Source organism: Calidris pugnax, unplaced genomic scaffold, assembly GCF_001431845.1.
Source record: "Calidris pugnax isolate Ruff unplaced genomic scaffold, ASM143184v1 scaffold51, whole genome shotgun sequence".
Taxonomy (NCBI): domain Eukaryota; kingdom Metazoa; phylum Chordata; class Aves; order Charadriiformes; family Scolopacidae; genus Calidris; species Calidris pugnax.
Window position 1 is genome coordinate 1,703,606 of NW_015090797.1, and position 12,496 is coordinate 1,716,101.

Genomic DNA, 12,496 nt, shown 5'->3' on the forward strand with positions numbered 1-12,496 from the left:
TTTAGAACACTTTATCGACACTTTAATCCTTACTTTAACTTTGACAAATATGCAAAGATCTTTATGGCAAATGCCTTTTGCACAATGTCCTGCACCTGTCCAGGTTTGCTTGTACAGTATTTTGCTAAGCCACGGCTTGCAAAAATGAGATTACAACTTGTAAGGAACTTCTCAGGACATTTCAAAATCTTATCATTCCAAGTCCTTAAATCTCACATAAAATGCGTGCAAAACCAAATAAAACCTGAACAAATTAAATCCTCCCTCTTTCCCCTGGGCACAGGAGGTGAGGGGGACAAAGAGGGAACCGAGAACAAATGAACCTAGGAACTATTATCATCTAATTAAGCATAGGTAGAAATTAGATTTTACAAAACGTCAAACCAAAAGAAAATAATCTCCCTAAAAAGCAAGACAGAACTTATTTCCATCATCCATTGTCCATTCAGCCATTTTTGACAGGAACAAATTCCTAACTTTGGAGCTGTGGGAGAACATACCCCCTTCTTGCTTACACAATGGTCTAAAACTCTGGCAACAGAAGTTGTTATAAAAGCTTCCTACACTTTGCATGAGCTTTTATTTTCTTTTCCTGCAGTGTTTGCTACATCTGGAGTGTATGAAGACCTTTTAGATCCTCTGATGCTATAGTCTACTGCTCAATGGATCAGGAAAGGGACCAATATACCTGAACTATGCGGCTGGCAGTCAAAATAATTCATTTGCAACCAGTGGCCTTAAAATTTGTCTTTAGAAAGCAAGCAGGGCTTTTGTGGCTAAAAATAATTCAATTTTCTATAAATCCCTTAAACCTCTATGTGTCTAGGTGCTTCCTCTGCTCACTGTGAGAGGAAACAAACCTAATTTCACATTTCTTACCACTTTACTGCTACTCCACCCATTGACGATTTTTCCTTTCATCGGCTGCACTGGGCGACTCCGTGCTGGTGAAAGGATGCATTTATGGATGGTTTACATCCTGCTCATCTCTACGGTGTTCACACAACGTCACCTCCTGACTATACCTCTCTCAAAGACAGCACTTTCACTGGAGAGGAGCACAGCACAAGATCTTATGAGGAGCGGCTGAGGGAGCTGGGGTTGTTCAGCCTGGAGAAGAGGAGGCTGAGGGGAGACCTTACGGCTCTCTACAACTACCTGAAAGGAGGCTGTAGAGAGGTGGGGGTCAGTCTCTTCTCTCAAATAAAAAGCAACAGGACTAGAGGAAATGGCCTCAAGTTGCACCAGCGGAGGTTTAGATTGGATATTAGGAAAAAATTCTACACCAAAAGGGTTATCGAGCATTGGAACAGGCTGCCCAGGGAAGTGGTGGAATCATCATCTCTGGAGGTATTTGAAAGAGAGGTAGACATGGTGCTGAGGGACACGGTTTAGTGATGGGTTCTGTCAGTGTTAGGCTGATGAATCTTTCAGATTCAACCATCTGAAAGGTCCCTTCCAACCTAGACAATTCTATGATTCTATAATTCTAAGGTGGACAAAGGAGAGACTTCAGCACCATTTCTTCTCTCATTGTACGCTGTTAAAACAATGCTTAAAAGTTCTGATTTGCAGCACAACCTCTCCCAACACTACTCTAGCACCATCCATGACTTTCCAATGAACAGTATATACTCTGAGAAGCTTACTGACTCTGTCCTGAAGGCTGTGTGGACAAAAATTAAAAACCAAAATCACATGAAAATTGCTGAACAGATCCTCCAGAGAATTGTGGGTGAACAAGAGCTGAGAATATGTGAACTGGAAAATTAGTTCTCACAGGACTGAGTTTTCTTGACATTTTTAAGCTTATAACTCTTCTATGCAATAACAGATGCGCAGACTACATGCAATTTCTTGTACTCAAACTCTCTGTGTACAAACAATTGGAATACATACAGACTCAAAGGGCTGTCTTCAGTTTATTTAGTAACATAAGCAATTTTGCAAAACTGCATAAGCTGACATTTCCTTTGCAAATTGCTTAAAAAAGGAGTTATGCAGAAAAGCCAGGAAGTACAAACAGAACTTGGGGAAATGCAGGAAGCATGGAAATTACTAAGGGGAACACAAATTTCAGACAAACAAACAAATGAGCAGAAGGAAGCTATAAATGTCTGTACCAGTGAAGGGAGACACTTTTCAGGTAAATCAAGTCCCAAATGACTGTGACTGGGGATGTGTGGAAGAATTACACTTAATTTTTCAAGGCTTTTTACTGGAAAATTTCTTAGAATCTATTATACGCGCTGTTCCATTTGTAATTATTACACTTACTTCTACCACTAATAATGTGCATAAATCTATTGTTTGCCACGTTCATAAAGCACTTAATAAACCTCATCTGAAGGAAGGAAATAGCACTGCTTGGAAATTCACTAACTTGGAGAGAGAGGGAAAAAGAAGCTATTCTTAGCATATATACACATCACTCCTAATCCTCTGACTTATCAGCAGTGGTTCAACCAGAGGTGATGTGAGAGTAAATGCATATGGCACCTGCCTGGAAAGGTATTTGAATAAACACAGATGTGCCCTGACAGCTACTTGAAACATAAATACTTTCCAAGCTGAAATCCCAGTGGAGGCCGATCTGTCAATAGCCAACATTACTGTACATCTAGGGAGGCATTCACCCACCACTGAAATGGTCATATTTGGAATAGACTACATTAAGCACTCTGCACTGGTGATTCTGTGCAACAGGGTCTCAGACAAGGAGTGAAGAATGTTTACAGACTGCAATGAAAATGGATGTTAATTTTCATTTAAACATAACAGCCTTAGATGCAATATGGTCAGAATGCTGTGAATGTCAGTGGACAAGACACTGGTTTTACATCTCATCCAAAAGGCAAGTAATTGCTGTCTCTGAAACTGCAAACCATAACATGAGAAAGCAAAGGTGTATTTCAGGTTTTTAAAACATTACTTACCGCCTTCAATATTTAATGCAAAAATTAGCTACCTATCATAATGTGTCAATGGAAATAAGATAGATAAAGTGCAGAATGAAATACAAAACTATATGTAAAAACCTTTAACCATTCCTCACCTGATCTTCTTCTCCACCACCTTCTTCATCGTATTTCAGAATGTTGTCCCTCACATCATCTTCTGGATCAATCAAGAGCTGCTTTGCCTGACGCTCTTTATCACGGCGTTTCATCCACACCACGAACATTAAAACTAAAACTACATGGCAAAAAGGGAAGACACAAAATCACATCTTAATTATGATGCACATCCATGGAAAACTATACAAATTTAACACCAAGATCTAAAACAAGAAAAAAAAAAAATTGGCTTTGAATGTTCTGGATAATGTTGGTTTGTTTTTTTTTTTTAAATGAAAAATGTTACAGAAGGCAGCTTAAGCCAGAGATGTTTACACTCAGGCTACTACAGGCAATTTGATTTGGAAATCAATCACATTTTGCGGCCATAAGTCACAAATCCATTCCACATCTGCAAAATAAACTTGTCATGAAAAGAAATAAGAAAGACCAAGCTTCATAAAACACTGGAGTGGACAAAGGAGAGACTTCAGCACCATTTCTTCTCTCATTGTACGCTGTTAAAACAATGCTTAAAAGTTCTGATTTGCAGCACAACCTCTCCCAACACTACTCTAGCACCATCCATGACTTTCCAATGAACAGTATATACTCTGAGAAGCTTACTGACTCTGTCCTGAAGGCTGTGTGGACAAAAATTAAAAACCAAAATCACATGAAAATTGCTGAACAGATCCTCCAGAGAATTGTGGGTGAACAAGAGCTGAGAATATGTGAACTGGAAAATTAGTTCTCACAGGACTGAGTTTTCTTGACATTTTTAAGCTTATAACTCTTCTATGCAATAACAGATGCGCAGACTACATGCAATTTCTTGTACTCAAACTCTCTGTGTACAAACAATTGGAATACATACAGACTCAAAGGGCTGTCTTCAGTTTATTTAGTAACATAAGCAATTTTGCAAAACTGCATAAGCTGACATTTCCTTTGCAAATTGCTTAAAAAAGGAGTTATGCAGAAAAGCCAGGAAGTACAAACAGAACTTGGGGAAATGCAGGAAGCATGGAAATTACTAAGGGGAACACAAATTTCAGACAAACAAACAAATGAGCAGAAGGAAGCTATAAATGTCTGTACCAGTGAAGGGAGACACTTTTCAGGTAAATCAAGTCCCAAATGACTGTGACTGGGGATGTGTGGAAGAATTACACTTAATTTTTCAAGGCTTTTTACTGGAAAATTTCTTAGAATCTATTATACGCGCTGTTCCATTTGTAATTATTACACTTACTTCTACCACTAATAATGTGCATAAATCTATTGTTTGCCACGTTCATAAAGCACTTAATAAACCTCATCTGAAGGAAGGAAATAGCACTGCTTGGAAATTCACTAACTTGGAGAGAGAGGGAAAAAGAAGCTATTCTTAGCATATATACACATCACTCCTAATCCTCTGACTTATCAGCAGTGGTTCAACCAGAGGTGATGTGAGAGTAAATGCATATGGCACCTGCCTGGAAAGGTATTTGAATAAACACAGATGTGCCCTGACAGCTACTTGAAACATAAATACTTTCCAAGCTGAAATCCCAGTGGAGGCCGATCTGTCAATAGCCAACATTACTGTACATCTAGGGAGGCATTCACCCACCACTGAAATGGTCATATTTGGAATAGACTACATTAAGCACTCTGCACTGGTGATTCTGTGCAACAGGGTCTCAGACAAGGAGTGAAGAATGTTTACAGACTGCAATGAAAATGGATGTTAATTTTCATTTAAACATAACAGCCTTAGATGCAATATGGTCAGAATGCTGTGAATGTCAGTGGACAAGACACTGGTTTTACATCTCATCCAAAAGGCAAGTAATTGCTGTCTCTGAAACTGCAAACCATAACATGAGAAAGCAAAGGTGTATTTCAGGTTTTTAAAACATTACTTACCGCCTTCAATATTTAATGCAAAAATTAGCTACCTATCATAATGTGTCAATGGAAATAAGATAGATAAAGTGCAGAATGAAATACAAAACTATATGTAAAAACCTTTAACCATTCCTCACCTGATCTTCTTCTCCACCACCTTCGCCTTCAATATTTAATGCAAAAATTAGCTACCTATCATAATGTGTCAATGGAAACAAGATAGAGTGCAGAATGAAATACAAAACTGTATGTAAAAACCTTTAGCCAGTCCTCACCTGATCTTCTTCTCCACCACCTTCTTCATCGTATTTCAGAATGTTGTCCCTCACATCATCTTCTGGATCAATCAAGAGCTGCTTTGCCTGACGCTCTTTATCACGGCGTTTCATCCACACCACGAACATTAAAACTAAAACTACATGGCAAAAAGGGAAGACACAAAATCACATCTTAATTCTGATGCACATCCATGGAAAATTATACAAATTTAACACCAAGATCTAAAACAAGAAAAAAAAACAATTGGCTTTGAATGTTCTGGATAATGTTGGTTTGTTCTTTTTTTAAATGAAAAATGTTACAGAAGGCAGCTTAAGCAAGAGATGTTTACACTCAGGCTACTACAGGCAATTTGATTTGGAAATCAATCACATTTTGCGGCCATAAGTCACAAATCCATTCCACATCTGCAAAATAAACTTGTCATGAAAAGAAATAAGAAAGACCAAGCTTCATAAAACACTGGATTCAGAAGGGAATCTCTCCAGTAGTGGCAAGAATTCTAAAAAATTGTATTATTTATATTTTTTTCTGCTACATTCCAAGAATATATATTTATTTATATAGTTGAAGTAATTCTGATATTTGAGTATCACCAAGCTTAGGCTGATTTGGCATACAGCTCAGCAGTCCGTGAGAACAGACCATATTGTTGCTAGTGTTTCGATTTATTTTTAGAAGCAAGAGGAATCAAGGTTAAGCAAAACGCAGTAGCATTTAGGGCTATATATTTTTAAACTTTAATCTCAACAAATTCAAGTTATACTGTTAAACTGTTTGTTTACAAGCTAAAGGTGTGACAGAAAACCAAATGAGAAACAAAACAGAATAAATGTGAGAAAATGAATCTCTAATACAATAGGCATGTTTCCAATTACAACCATCCTCATGGAAAGAAATTCCAAAGTACCTAGAACCACACAACAGTTTGGGTTGGAAGGGACCTTAAACCACCATTCTGCCAGGGGCAGGGACACCTCCCAATAGAGCAGGTTGCTCAAAGCCCCATCCAGCCTGGTCTTCAACACTTCCAGGGATGGGGCATCCACAGCTTCTCTGGGCAACCTGTTTCAGTGTCTCACCACCCTCACAGTAAAGAATTTCTTCCTGATATCTAATCTAAATCTACCCTCTTGTAGTTTAAAACTGCTACACCTAGTCCCTCTCCATCTCTCCTGTACGTCCCCCTCGAGTACTGGAAGGCTGTTGTAAGGTCTCCCTGGAGCCTTCTCTTCTTCAGGCTGAACACCCCAACTCTCTCAGCCTGTCTTGGCAGAATGTCAATATATGAAAAATATCTTAAAGAATTTCAGAGTTTCAATAAGGCCCTGTTAATTCAATATCTAACATTTTAAGAGTATATTGTATCAGGAAAGTAATTGTACTGCATTTGTGTACAGCCACAGGCTTAGCCAGGCTCCGCCTGTCTTGGCAGAATGTCCATATATGAAGAATATCTTAAAGGATTTCAGAGTTTCAATAAGGCTCTGTTAATTCAATACCTAACATTTTAAGAGTATATTGTATCGGGAAAGTAATTGTACTGCCTTTGTGTACAGCCACAGGCTTAGCCAGGCTCAAATACTTTTAAAACTTTACATTTTTTGAAAAACTTCTCCTTTCCATCATTTTGTATGTTCTGGACTGGTGCACAGTACTCCAAACAGGTTAATCTCTTCCTTGTGTTTCACTGCAACCAGAAATCAGTTAACCATAACGTGTAGGAGAGCTAACATCCAATTTACTATACTGGACAGACACTTAGTCATGATGTTTAGTCATTTCCCTTATTGAATGCACTTGACACAAAAACAAAATACTAGCACAGCTTTAGGTAGTGCTTAAACACAAACATCTCTGTTCTTGCATGGCTGCCTGCTTGTCAGGCCTTGTATGAAAGGCTGTGATGTATTGCTTTCCAAAATCATCAAATAGCCTACTTGGATTAATCTGAAGCAAACAGTAGTAGCACCAGAGCACGCCCTAAAGGCACTGTTACCCACGGTGGGTGGCATCAAATCACACAGTACCAGCAGCACAAGAGAGACTAGATGTCTGGGGGATAATCACATCTTCAACCTGGTCACCCACTGATGTGTCACAGCAAGTGCCCATGGGCACAGATGGAAAAATCTCCTTCGGAAACTCACTGTGGGGCTTGACTACTAGGCAAGTGCTAGTTATGATCTATCTCACAGACTTCTAATCCTTTACCATCACAAAGTTTTCACACTCGTCCAAGACACTAAACTAAGCAGCAACAATTCCTGGACTTCAGTCTTGAATCACTCCTCCGTCTTTGTGAAGGTACACGGAACTAAAACACAAGATGGCACTTACAAAACAAGAATAGAAGAGTTAGGATTAAGAGATGTATCTACTCACTGAGCAAGATGATGATACAAAGCAGAATTGCAATGATGGCACCAGTGCCCAGCCCCGCACCAACGATCCGGTCAACGTCAGTGCAGTCTCCGTTTATGTCACATTGGCAAACTTTCACTTTCAGCACAGAAGTGCTGGAGGCATGTGGATTTCCAGAATCCGTAATTACTATGGGCACATCGTAGATACCAGCCTCCAGGAACCTGATCCTTAAAGACAGCTGGGCGTGATCGCCTGTGTATGAAAACAAGGCACTTTTTAACAAATAATGTACTCCAATCAGGACAGGGTTTAAAACAGTATTAGCAAAAATGGCTCACCTCTGAGCTCTGTGTTAATTTACTGCTCAACCCACTACATCACACTCAGGATAAGAGGCTTCTTTCTTACTGTGAACATCTTTTCCTTACTAAAATTTCTTATGCTTTGGAGAACTTACATTAAAGTGGCTTCCTATCCATATTAACCAAATTCATGTATGTTGCAAAGTAACGCCGAAGTAAAACACAGAAAAGCATATGCAATAGTTGCTTTAAAATGATTTAAGATTTCTATAATGTTAATTACCGCTAATTCGAACAATGGTCCAGTTTCTCTTAATACTGGCAGGTGTGTCAGGCAGCTCGAAGGCAAAGGGGCCCGCGTTGGGATCTATGTCAGGGTCCACAGCAGTGATGTTAATGGCGTTGGGCTGCAGTGTTTCACAGGTCGTGGCTTCTTTCGGATTCACCTGGGGGGCATTATCATTGATGTCCAGCAGGTATATCTGAAGAGTGCCAGTTCCGCTCATCGGGGGAATTCCTTAAAGAAAAGAAAATGGTATTGAGCCCGTTTCCCATTGGAAAGTTACTTGAATGAAGCCATACCAACACTTTTCTATTACCACGTACGTATGTTCACCTCAGTTTTGGTATTCTGTCTTTACCAAGCCAATCTAACACTGTCACTGCTCCTGGAAACAAACAAATTCTTCAGTAGTCTGTCCTCGGGAAAAACTGCCCTGCTCAGCAGAATTCAGCAAATAACTGCAGACCCACACATCAGGGACTCACCACACATTACTCACCAGACAGCTAGTTCCTCTCCAGAGACAGCCCACAGCAAATGCTTTGAAGAAAAAGGTGAACAATTCGGATAGCTTATCCTCTGGAGAAATTAGTTTGTAACTTTTAAGACTAACCATCACCCTTTATCACAAGTGTGCTATTTAAATGCTTTCTAATACTGACTTCCAGCACACTACTTTAGACGTTCTTGCTATTCATATAGAATGTGTGATGCTTTTGTAAACCTTGCTGAAGTCACACATTTATGTGAACGTGTGGCACTGAATTTCTCAGTATAATTAGCAATGGTTCTCATTCCACCCCTACACCCCACAATCTCCCAGTTCCATTTTTTTTTTTTTCTCCAGAACAGAGTAAAAGGACAGAAGCAGCTGATCTCACCTTGTTATCCTGTATCAGTGCGCACAATTTTACCATTTGTCTTCTCTCCATGATAAACAGCCCCAGTGTTTCAGTTCTCCCTCCCCTCTAATGCGAGAATGTTCCTGGCTGCACCTCCCCATCTTTCTGGTACCAGCTATGAACGGTGCAGCACTCCAGCTGCATTCAAAGGACTCAGTTCTGAGCGGAGTCTGTTAATTGTCATTAACAAACTGACAATGGAAAGACACATTTTTCATCTTCCTCTGCACTGCTGTAGCCTGAATGTGGAAAAATACAGTATCCCTCCCTCAACCTGTTACTCCCCATAAAATCCACTCACGCTGTGCATTCACTCAGCCTATTGCACTCCTGGGCAGGTTTTTTCAGTTTTCTGTAAATTCAACTAATGTAACTAAGCCAGTGCCTTTCTCCAAAGTTACAGAACTCATTTTCAGCCCTTTTCCTGAGTAGCTGGGAGATATACAGAGTCTGACACTAACACAGACTTCCGACTGGGTGTATTCTAAGCATAACTTGTTTTCTGCCCCAGTAAAATTGAACACCATTCAACCACACAGAAGAAAGCTTTTTGAAAAAATATACAACGTTGCTACATACCATTATCAGAAGCAAGAAACGTTGCATTATACATATTGTTTTGCACATATATTGACTCTCTGTCCAAAACAGCTGTAGTAGTTATTTGTCCATTAATAGGGTCAATTTTCAGCCAGTTTGCAGGATCTGAAAGTTTTGAGTACCTGTGTATTTGATCACAAGATATGTTATTTATCTGCCAACATAAACATCGACAACAAAGAAGATATTAGTATTTTAATTGGTATTCTGAACATGTTCTTGAGATTTGGAGACAGTATTTCACAAATTTCCATTTATTAAGTCTTGACGGTAAAATTCTTAAAACCAGTCCTGCATTTAGATTCTTTAAGTGCCCAGTCACTTTGCATTGCTGGAGAATAAATGAGAAGAAAACCCTTCAGATTTGGTCAACAATCTGACGTGGTCTGCTGCCATGTCAAAACTATTGGTGAATCTAAACTGCAAATCATCTCAGTTCACACAAGCGTGTGTCTGCTCCGACTGAATTTGCTGGAATGCCGTGTACAGAGATGCATAACATCATTCCCTTGACAAAGTGGGACTTAGCATTAGAAGATGACCCAGTTTACAGATCTGTGAACGCTGATCAGGTCACCTTCTCTACAGCCAAAAATCCCTTTAGAGAAAGCTGCACAAAAGCTACAGGAGGCATTGGGACGGCCGTGTGCTCTGCTAAATGCAGTCATTTCGTAAGCAGTCCCTTAGTTCCCCACCCCCCCTCTAGAACACAGATATTGCATTCCAATTGTTAAATAACTGCAAAACGTTTATATAGACCTTAGAGAGGTTTGTTGCATGTAACGATCTGGGTCTTGAGCAGTGAAAGTCGTCAGCGTGCTACCAGCGACCAGCCCTTCTTCTTGACGTATAAGCTTAGGGTTTGGAACAAAATAGGGGCTCTCGTTCACATCAATGACCGTAATGGACACGGTTGCTGTTGACTGGGGAGGATGCTGAATCCCCTTCGCCAAAGGCACTTGATTTTCTGCAGCTACAGTAAGTATGAACATCCTGTTGGTCTCGAAGTCAATTGGCTGGGAAAAGCAAAGGAGCAGAAAGCGTTGACATTTACTCACAACAGCGAGGGACACACAATGACATTTTTACTTTAAAGCACATTTTAAAACATTACTTGTACTGCTTTTCTCAAAAACGAGCACAGAGCCTAAACAGAACACAGTCAATGTAACACCTCGACAGGAGACTGGGTTGGGGTTTTGTTTAGCAGCAGCAGCAGTTCTGAAGTCAAACCAGCTAGAAATCTTTCTAGTTTAACTTACTCTGGTACTGTCATTAGTGGTAACTGAAGAAACAAGTAGTTTAATCAGAAAATGACATAGAAACTTCCAGATTTGTGCCAGGCACTCGTGTGAGCAGATGTGCCTCCTGGGGAGAGAAACCTGCCTCTCTCTGTTACAACGAAGGTTTCCTTCAAGCAAGACCATGACCATACCCAGCCCCATAGAGCAGGGAATCCCATGGCCTTAATGTTTCACTAGAACGACTCTTTGTAATCCTAGCTAATCCTCCTGCTGCTGTTCTTACAGCTCCTGTCTTCAGGAGCTGTAGTTTGGGTACTTCTTCACTGAGCCAGAGGTCCAATTTAAGGAGGAGTAAACCCAATTTGAGGCTAGAGCTCCTCTGCCATGTGGCACAGGGGTGAGGCAACCCCCGAGAACTGATTCACCTTATGAACTGTATAACTTGCACTGATTCTAGACTTGAAGGAGCTCTGTACCTTGCAGGGGCAGTTGGCAGGTAACAGTACGCAGTCAGTGACAAGAGACAATCCAATCTTCATTACAGGCTGACAGATCAACTAATTGCACTGCCAATAAAAACTGCAGGGAAGCTTCCAACTCTTCCCATGTCTGGGTGCTTGAAGGAATGCTACTGGCTGACTGCAGAACTGCCATTTACCACCTCAGCCTGATTTTCCTATGCTGTTTAAGAGCCTTGGATTTCAGATGGTACGGCCAGCCCCTTCTGAACAGGACCATCATTCCCTTGTATTTGTAGCAAGAAGTTCCTTTTCCAATGAGGCTCCCACAGGCTGCTACTCGGTTATTAAACCTGGTCAGATGTAGCAAAGCACTGAGACGCTCAGGCAGTAGAAGGAACAGAATTTGTTAAAAATAAATTTTTAAGTGAGCAAAGCTACATCAAACAGGTTAGAGATCTGGAATCTTAGGCTTGCTCCTCTTTATAATACTTTAGTTTAATCTGTGCATATTTTAAATTCAGTTTTCCAGATGGCTCTAGTTTGATACCATTCCTAGATCTGAAAAAGATGCTTATGTGCCTAATTGCAAAGCACAGACATAATTCTTGCCGGAAGACTGCAATATAACAATTGGTACCTCTGGGGAAGTGCAGTTATAAAACAGAGACAGTTCTTAAAAAAAACCTAGTGTGAATTACCACGATAGCTGTACAAAAATTGTATATTTTTCTCACCTCAGATGATTAAAAAAAAAAAAAAAAAAAAAAAAAGAGAAGGGCGGGGGAGAGCAAATGTTTTAATTTCTAAATGGGAACACTGGCATCTCACACTTGACTTCGTAAGTGGATCAGCCAAAACCAGACAGGCCAACTCAGAGATGAGACACTTAGCAGAGGGCTGTGAGGAAAGGTGACTACTGCCTGGCAGGTTTAATTATAGAATCACATTGTTATTATCACTTGAAATAAGTCACCCCTCAACACAGAGCTGTGTTGGCTAGAGAATGAAGATAGACAGGTTATTCCTTAAAAGGTATTTAAGTGAGGTTTTAAAAATAGCCAGTCTTTAAAAGCCTCTTGTAGAAGTAGCCTCCCACCTATCACTTT

The 12,496-nt window shown here is 40.1% G+C and overlaps 1 protein-coding gene across 5 annotated transcripts in view; it reads right to left on the reverse strand.

The window, feature by feature from the left end:
* The window catches only part of CDH2 (cadherin 2, type 1, N-cadherin (neuronal)), a 116,833-nt gene that overhangs the window by 17,040 nt on the left and 87,297 nt on the right, over nt 1–12,496 (reverse strand). For all 5 annotated transcript variants that reach the window (XM_014936915.1, XM_014936914.1, XM_014936917.1 and 2 more), the window contains 5 exons: nt 10,445–10,701; nt 9,665–9,807; nt 8,184–8,417; nt 7,617–7,850; nt 5,228–5,367 (listed from right to left, as the gene is read on the reverse strand). In XM_014936915.1, coding sequence (XP_014792401.1) covers nt 5,228–5,367; nt 7,617–7,850; nt 8,184–8,417; nt 9,665–9,807; nt 10,445–10,701 — 1,008 coding nt within the window. The remainder of the gene's footprint in view (nt 1–5,227; nt 5,368–7,616; nt 7,851–8,183; nt 8,418–9,664; nt 9,808–10,444; nt 10,702–12,496) is intronic.